The sequence below is a fragment of the Colletes gigas genome, unplaced genomic scaffold (genome assembly GCF_013123115.1).
Source record: "Colletes gigas isolate AHSC1104 unplaced genomic scaffold, ASM1312311v1 Colletes_gigas_Sc00012, whole genome shotgun sequence".
In the NCBI taxonomy this organism is placed as follows: domain Eukaryota; kingdom Metazoa; phylum Arthropoda; class Insecta; order Hymenoptera; family Colletidae; genus Colletes; species Colletes gigas.
The window spans coordinates 6,016,568-6,026,112 of NW_025106641.1; the positions used below are offsets into that span (position 1 = coordinate 6,016,568).

Sequence of the window (9,545 nt, forward strand, 5' to 3'; positions counted from 1 at the left end):
GAGCCAGGGACCGTCCACACCCGGAGAGTCAGAGAAAATGGCCCTAAATGGAATTAGGTTTTCCTGAAAACAAGTTTATTTAATCCTCCGTACTCGATTTTAGCAAGAAAATTCTTTTTACCTGTCGAGACTTTCTACTTTTCAAGAGAAGAAGATTCGAAGGAATGCTTTATTTGACGAAAACGGTTTAAGGGTTTAAAATTGTTTCCTCCCTACGGTTGACAATACGTAATTATTTTTTTATGGTAGCGGACTACCTGTTGCGATCGGATAAATCAGTTTGACGTCGTACGAAATAGAGAAGAAAAGCAATATCCGTTCTATGATCGAAACACGAGGATCCACGAAGAAAATAAATGTTTTCTTAATTGCGGAAAACGGAGTTTATTCGCACAGGAATATACGATTCGTATGGAATAAGCTATCGAAGGTTTAGTCCCACGTTTCTAGGACATTTAGTTGTTCGATAGGAGTATCATCTGGCTTTGTTACTGTGGCCGGTCGAGTACCAATGTGGACACTCGTTATCAGTATTGATTACAACCGGTCGACTGAGAATTTCTTTTTATTTTGGTCCACTGGCCAGTTGTACTCTCGATTGCTTGGCTCAGGTAAACTGAAGGAGCACTTGTTAGCAATATTGCTATACGCTGGTCGATCGTTAACATCGTGGCTGCTTCGGTCGTGTCACGTGCACGGACACTCGATAGTATTTCGTTATAGAATAATTAACACAAGTCGTATTTTGCCTATTGGAGCTACTCGGGGAACGTGGAATTATTTCCAAACGTGTTTACGGCCGATTAAAAACTATAATAACGTTTGAAAGTTTCGTTGGACCGCTGGAAACGTACTCGGAAATTATTATCTTTTTAAGGACTCTGGAGGATACTTGTATTAATTATGGTAGTCGTCGTTAGCGAGGAGCATCGATTTGTCTTGGACGCTAACGGCTAATAACTACACATAAATATGTATGTTAACCATTTTGACCCGAATCTGGATTCTATTATTTCGCGTTCCAGTACGAGGACTCTGGTAAAATTCTCGCGTTATCGTATTTGTAAATCTTGTTATTTTTACAAGTAAATTTTATTGAAATTGTTTATCAAAGGCGAGGGTTAACATCTGCTATACGTTACTTAACAATTTCCATACGAAATAGTCTCCTGCCCACAGAAACAATAATTTCTTTTTAAAACAGTAGGTGCAGGTACAAGATAGAAAATAATACACAAATCTAATAAACTATAAAAGCATTCTAAACTATAATCTGTGTAATAAATTATCGAATTACATATTATTTTAGTGACGCGTGTAACGGTAGGAGCAACCTCTTGTAAATAATGTTTAATTAGTTCTTGATTATACGTTAAATATAATAATTTAATGGACAAATTTAATTCAATGGAGATATTTTGTTGTGATTAGTCATTTTAGAGGTATCATTCCAAGTTCTAATACAAATAATCATTTATTCAAATTATTAGTCACATATCTACAAGGATACATTTTCAAGGAAAATCATAATAATTATGACTATCAGTATGTAACGTTTTATTGTGAACCAATACCATTATTAATAATATTATTTACGTGTTTAAAATTACCCCATAATTCTTTTTTCTTTTTTAATTACCTCGAGGTTTAATCAGTAGTTTTGGTCGCAACCGAACCAAGGATTTCAAAGGCCAGTTCACGATCCCGCGAATTCTTATCGAATAAAATTCTACTCGAATAAAATTTCGCCGACCCCCGTCAGGAACACATATTCCTCGATCTTGCAGTATATTTATTGCCCGTTGTTTCCCGGGCATTAGTCGTCGATCGTTGAATTCGTTTGGATGATCGTCCCCCGCGCGAGTGATTCACCCTGAGTCAGCGATTCGTTTCGTCGTATTTAATGTCCTGGAAGCGAGGAATCGCGAGGCGGGACACGGTTACGAACGCCACGCGCTGCAGGTTGTTCCGACTCGACGTCGGAACGATATTTCCAGCGTTCACGACTCGGCCGTGGAGCATCCAACGACGCTGTTGGCGTGGAACGAAGCGCGGGCCGCGGCGTTCCTCTTTTCTTGGCGAAGATTTACCCGAAGATACCCGGGGATTACGTAACGCGTCACGCCGGCGACCCTAACCGTTCTACTTGCAGCTTTGTTCGCGATAAAATATGTCGCGTCCGCCGCGGCACGGTCGAGAAAATTCGAGGATCACGCGAAGGGAATGCTGATGATGTACACCGACCGGCCAATGGGTCTACTTTACTCGAAGAAGACACTTGGAGGACTCTCCTCCATGTTGCATGGAAATCGATAAAATTTTATTCGAACAACGCAGAGGGTCCATTAGAATTTATTTGCAGCGTTTGTACTTTCGTTTTTACGGATAATTATGGTGTATTTATTAATACCAGAGAAATTAAACCGAAAGATTCTCAAAGAAAAAACTACGGTGAACTTTCAGAAATCCAGTCGAGTAAATTCTGTTTTAATTTCTATTAGAAATTATTAAGTTTAACTGAACCGAGGTTATTGCAATGGAGGCCACGAAAGTATCGTGTTAGAAAAATCAAAATTAAAAAAATTTTTTTTTTAGAGCGATCGTTGAAGGATTGTTGGTTGTAGAATATCTGTCTCTTCAATATTCATTTTCCATCTCTGGTACGTAGTTGATAAGGGTTGGGACCCCCGTTATCAAGGGGGTAAAATAAAAAAAAAAAATTACCAAGAAGAATTTCGAAGCTCGATTTCGGACGAAATAAAATCCCGATAAACGCGGCTCTATCGTTTCGTCGTTCGGAAATTTGTGTCCGGCCAAGGAACGTTCGCCCAATCCCCGCGTCGGATCGTCTTCTTTCCCCGATCGAACTGTTTTTCGCGTCTCGTCTTCGCGCGTAGCCGTCGTCGGGTGCCGCTAACAAGATAAAATATATCGGGACGGTCGATCGACGGCGCAAACGGGGAACTTTTCGTTTCTAGTCTTTCGAAAATCGTTACTCGCCCCGAGGGGGCGGGGGGGGGGGAAAGAAAAAAGTTCTCGTGCTCGCTTGGCGCGATTAGGGCGAAAAGGGACAGCGTGGGGGTGGGTGGGACGGTGGAAAGAGAGAGAGGGGGGGAGGGGGGGATTGGAGTGTCACGGAAAAGCAGAGCGACAGAAAGAGAGAGAGACACAGAGAAGCGTGAGAGGGAAAGAGAGGGAAAAATAAAAGGAAAAGGAGAAGGAGTGACGCGAAGCGGAGAGCGGAGAGGGGGGGACGGAGGTGGAGCTTGGTACGAGGACGTTGGAGAACGGCCGTAGATACAGTTAGTGGCGTCGCCGTCGGACGTCCTCGGGCGACGGCGCCACCGTCGTCCTCGTGCAGGCGTCCCTCGACTAAAGTAGGTTAGGTCGATGAGGCCACGACGATACCGCCGCCGCCGTCGCCTCCGCGGTTTCTGCGCAGCGGTCTCGATTCTCTCTGCCTTCTCTCTGCGGCCCGTCTTCCTTCGTTCCTACCGACGATTCCGCGAATAGTCACCTACTGCTCGTAGTTACGCTCCATGATCGATTTTCGTTGCTTTTAACCATAATCCGCTCCAAGCAGGATCTCGACAAAAATCGCGAAACCACCATCGTGCCAGACTCGCATACTTGGTTATTCGAATTTATTTTAAACAAAGAACGAATATATATATTCCCTGGACACCGTAGTTAGACAACCGACAATCAAATTCAAAGAAAATTTGCAAAGTAATATAACCAAATAGTATTCTATTTTTTTTCTTTTGTTTTGAAACAATTTGCTTACTAATATTAATATATATAAGGATTTTGTTTGGAATCCATAGTCTTCAAAATTGTTGAATGTATGTAACAAATAATAATTTTGTCGAGTATTGGAATTAGGTTTCAGTAGACGAATGCACACGCGAGGTAGAATGGATCAACTGGGTCCAATAAAAAATCAGGATTATAATAGGTACGGCAATTTAGTCAGTCAGATCGCAAATATGAGAAATGGTCGTTTTATGGCTATATTTTGAGATGATTAATCGCATCCCGAACGAAAGAAAGCGTCTGGCTAGGATGTCTCGCGAGTGGGATTTATTTCTATTAAAAAGTTTGTCACGTATTTTTCGGGGTAGAGGCGCTTCTGCGGCATATCGTTGTTAATTTCTAAGGTTTATTACGTTCCAAATACTTTGCTATAATCTTTTAGATGTTATCCTGGAGGCTGACGGTAGGAAATAGAGCGTAGTATACATTCGAAAGCTGTCTATAACGTTCAATTGGTAAAATAAATACTCCTGCGTTGTTTTATATGAACCGTTGACCACAAGGTACTAAAATTTGGACAAAATTTAAATAATAAGTAACCAATAAAATCAATATAATTAAAAAATATTTCAACAAGTAACAAATATATAGTATCGTTAGCTATTTAATGTCGTGAAAAATATTTTCTCGGTCCACTTTGTTGGATCGATCGTTTGGGAACGAAATCAGAAACGACGATTTTAAAAAATCGAAATTTTGTTAGGTAATGCTTTGTAATCGCGAGTCTATCGATCTTCTCATCTATTCTGCCCTCGAGGATTCACCGTCCACGGAATCGTGTGACAGTGCCGGAGGCGAAAGTTTCGGGGATTTTAGCGTGTTTTAATATTTAACTGGAAACAGTGAAATTCGCGAAACGAAAACTAATAGTTTGCGTCGTCGAGTTCTGGTCGAGTTGACCGGGTCAATAATAGTTAGCTTCGGTTACAATCTCGTCGATTTTTCTATTTCGCTTCCTACTTCGTTCTGCAGGTAGCAAAACTAAAGTTACCTCGGCCATGATATCAATATCGCAATTTTGCCTATCGAAATTTCTGAACACTGGTATAGTGCCTCAAATTGGTCATTAGTGCACGATAGTGGCGATAATGATATTTAAGGTACGCGAGTTGGACACATAATACAGTAAATCTCCGTTATAAGGTCACCAGATTCTGTTCGTTGTAAGGTTATCGCTGTCCCCACTGACTTGGATCCCCCCTCGAAATTTGTGAAGTCTAAAAAACGATATAAAACGAAACAAGCATCGATGAAGTACAACAAACTACGGTCCTGATGGAAAATGAAATTTTAAAAAATTTCGTTTATCGAAGGAGTTCGCGAAAAAGTAAAATTTGTTGCTTTCCATCTTCCATATCCATAACAATTTCTTGCTATTTTCTAATATCGTATTTTGTCAAAATTACGTTTGTCAATTCCAAAATAATGACCGTAAGGATCACAAGTACGAAAGTGGCAATTAAACTTTAAATTACTATTAACAGAATAGTTTCATAAGTCCACGAAACGCAGAAACTACTCGCCAGCTATCCCAGAATGCTAATGGTCGCGTGTATAGTTACTCATAACGCCGCAGGATCGATTTTCCTGTTCCTGCCATCTAGTTTCAGTCCGCTAAAAAATTAATAACACTGGAAATCCAAATTTCTATATATTATTTCTACCATAATAATTCGTAAATATTGCGCAGGTCGATATAATTTTCAACACTGTTGCTAATCGTTTCTTCGTTCATTCGTAGCATTTATCGAGAAACGTGCAAATACATTTCGTCGAAACTCTGCTAATCAACGATACAGAAAGAATCGAGTTCAAATTTTCCCGCCAATAGCGCGACCATTGACGTAGCAACCTACCGTATCAGCGTTTGCTCGATTTCTTCTAACGTTTTTGCCTCACAAAGGTTTTTCCGTCAAATATTTCAAAGAATATTATTTGAATCTTTTTCAATAATATATATATATTTAAATCTCAAGAATAATACAATAATTATCGAAAGAAATAAAATGCAATTTAGTTGTCGATCTCGTCGCCATCCTTCCTTGCTTTTCTTCTTCTCGTCGTTTGACGTTCGTTCGTTCGATCATACACGCGTCAATATTTGAATTTAAATATAAAAGTAATTAAAATAAACTAGATAAATTCTTCGGGACGATCTTTGCACGGAAAGTTCGCCATGAAAGCACGAAGAAACGAGCTATCGTGGAACGCGAATGCGAGGGTTATCATGTAGGCCGCGTGACGTCATATCTCCTTAACAAAATGGCCGCCGCGACGACTCTACATCGGGTCATCGTATGCTAGAAAAATTTCTCTTCTTCGCAGTTACTTACGTCCTACTGCGTTACTCATACTTTCGATGATCAAAATTATTTCATAAGCATTCACAGACAAGATTAAATAACTTGAACAGAATTTTTAAAACTCATTGCAAAGAATTACGACATATTCAAATTTTATTCCAATATGTATATATCTAATTTAACATGAAACGATCCCAGTATATGAGAGAGGCGGTTTGCAATGTATATTTGGAAATCATTGAAAAAGGAACCATATCCAACTCCTTCAAAATTGCGAGGTTTTGGTTATCGATAAGTAATTTTACAGGAAGGCTTCCAAACAGTTGTTTGTAACATTGACCTTGACAAAATATTACAAGGTCATTGAAATTGGTCAGGTATACTCTGCTCTCAACAATTGCTAAAAAACGAACGAATTCTCCTGAAGCTCTACAGGAAGTAGCGTCGTGGTACACACCGATGGCCGGCAAAATGGCGGACGATTTGGGACCAAAAATTGAGAAAATTCGCTGGACCAGATAAATAACCAAAAATGGTTGAGAGACACTGATCTAGATAAAACATTATTCGTTATCTGCTGCTCTTCAGACGATCGTATGCTCGCGCAGTCTCATGCGCAAGGCTTGCGTTGCGGAGCTCTTTCACATGGACACGCTTGATCCGGAAACGCGAGGCAAGGCGACCACCAGCACCAATGGCGTCGCATGTTCGTTCACACGGGCACGAGAGAGCCTCCGAGCCTAGCACACGGTGCCTGCATCGTAGTTAGTAGCCTCGAACTCACCAGGCACAAAGCACACGCGAGCCCATAGTCCACGATGGAGAAACAAATAAAGGTTTTCGACGTGGAGTCGTTCGTAGAGGAGATCAAGGAACGTCCCGCTATATGGGACTATTCTTACCCGGACTACAATATCGGGAAGAGGAAGAAAGCAGCTTGGACGGAGATCTATTTGAAAGTTCATCCAGACTACAATGATATGCCCACGAAAGAGCAAGTTGCAGTCGGTAATTATTTACTCCATTTTCTTTGGTAACAAGCGAGGGACCGTGGTACCCTATGGTGAACCGTATTTCAATACGAGAGATAACATTAGTTCTGTGGCGTCGCCCCAGAGGGCCTCTTGTGTCTCTCGCAAGCGCTCGACCCCTCCGTTCCTATACAGGGTGTTCGCCTACCACGGAAAAATTTCAATGGGCGATTCTAGAGGCAAAAATATGACGAAAATCAAGAATTCCAATTTGTTGATCGAGGCTTCGTTAACTCACGCAGTAAGTGGAAAATTAAAAAATTTCAAATCGCTCTGGAAAAATTATTTTCGATTGCGGGGGTCAATTGCAATCATTTTTGGTCATTACACATACCCCTGAATTTCTACGCATTTTCGAGAAAAAAATTCAGTAAGGGAAGAAATTTTTCAGGCAAAATAAAAAATTTCAAATCATTCTAAAAAAATTATTTTCGATTGCGGGGGTCAATTGCAATCATTTTTGGTCATTACACATACCCCTGAATTTCTACGCATTTTCGAGAAAAAAATTCAGTAAGGGAAGAAATTTTTCAGGCAAAATAAAAAATTTCAAATCATTCTAAAAAAATTATTTTCGATTGCGGGGGTCAATTGCAATCATTTTTGGTCATTATACATACCCTCGAATTTCTACGCATTTTCGAGAAAAAAATTCAGTAAGGGAAGAAATTTTTCAGGCAAAATAAAAAATTTCAAATCATTCTAAAAAAAATATTTTCGGCTGTGGGGGTCCATTACAATCATTTTTGGTCATTACACATATCTTCGAATTCCTATGCATTTTCGAGAAAAAAATTCAGTAAGTAAAGACATTTTTCGGGCAAAATTAAAAAATGTCAAATCATTCTAAAAAAATTATTTTCGACTGTGGGGGTCCATTACAATCATTTTTGGTCATTACACATACCCCTGAATTCCTACTCAGTTTCGAGAAAAAAATTCAGGAAGGGAAGAAATTTTTCAGGCAAAATAACAAATTTCAAATCATTCTAAAAAAATTATTTTCGGTTGTGGGGGTCAATTACAATCATTTTTGGTCATTACACATGTCCTCGAATTCCTATGCATTTTCGAGAAAAAAATTCCTTACCGAAAATATGATGTCTGACCAGAACATATTCTACTGCGTATGTTCAAAATATCATAACTTCTGAACGGATTGGAGGATTTCAATGTTTCAAAATGCAAACAACGCGTATTTTAGTGAAGAATATGTAGAAGTTTCAAGAATATTCGAAAAGTTGTTCCTTGACTCCGTAAAGTGAGAAAAACGCCTGGCAGAACCGAAATTTCGATTGTTCTAGGTGTCGAGATACATAGAAGATGGAAGAATATGCGACAGTGTTTCAAACGAGAAATCGACAAGAGAAGGGCATTAAAATTCGGCTCTGGTCGGACTTGGACCACCTACGAGCACTTTGACGCGTTGTCGTTTCTCGTGCCGGTATTTGCTAAAAAGAAGTAAGCACGCACGTTCCAACACAAGAGACACGAAATCACTGTAGCGTTTAACGTATATGCTTAACGTGTTCAGAACTGTTTCAAAATCACACGACGATACGGGAAAAGAGAGGTCCGAGAACGAACGAGGAAAAGAATCGTTGGCAGAATCGCCGCAGCCAGGATCTTCCGCGCGTCGAGGAGTCAAAAGAAAATCTATCGAACGCGATCACGTGGAGGAACTTAGCCAAGTTTTGATAGAAAGTCTCTCGGAAAGGCGTGTCGTCGAGACGGAGGAGCACGACGACGATAAACATTTTTTACTGTCCCTCTTAAACTCGACGAAATCCGTTCCCCGTTGCTTGAAATTAGCGATGAGGACAGAAATCATGCAAGTCGTGGCGAAATATTGCACCTTGGGCACAGATACCCCGGAAAAATCCTGTCAATCTCCAGCCTGATCGTTCGTTCCCCTGAAATTAACGTTTCTCCACAACTAGGCGTTACATTGTTAAGTTACAACCCTTTGTTTGAATCGTCTCCATATTTGAGAAATTTGTATTTAAATAAATTGTGCATTCTATCGCTTTGTAATATGTCGCAAATAAATAAAATTATAATTTTTCAACGGTGGTAAATTCAATATCCTTTTTCTAGGTTTATTTGGTTTAAAAATTTCAATATTTCTTGCACTCAAGTTTGAACAATCAGGTTAATAACATACACGTATTAACGAATATTCAGGCCATATTTGCGCGTCTTATGTTTCTCTAATTGTGATTAGAAATTTTTACATTTCGACAGTTTCAAACTGATCTGTATAAAACTCGAGTATTAATTATTTCAATAACGATTTAAGTTTTGCTAGGCTATGTTAGGTACCTTCACTCAAATAGTCCCTGTAGTCTCCTCCAAAGCATTTCTAGAAATCCTTTTACACTTGTAATCGTTCGAG

At 39.7% G+C, this 9,545-nt stretch overlaps 1 protein-coding gene across 1 annotated transcript; it reads left to right on the forward strand.

Annotated features, from left to right (window-relative positions):
- Window positions 1-6,782: 6,782 nt before the first annotated feature.
- Window positions 6,783-9,109, forward strand: LOC122398887. Its single transcript, XM_043399148.1, has 3 exons — window positions 6,783-7,127; window positions 8,455-8,611; window positions 8,685-9,109. Exons 1-3 carry the CDS (start codon window positions 6,938-6,940, stop codon window positions 9,049-9,051), a joined length of 714 nt encoding a protein of 237 aa, XP_043255083.1. The 5' UTR covers window positions 6,783-6,937; the 3' UTR covers window positions 9,052-9,109.
- Window positions 9,110-9,545: the final 436 nt, after the last annotated feature.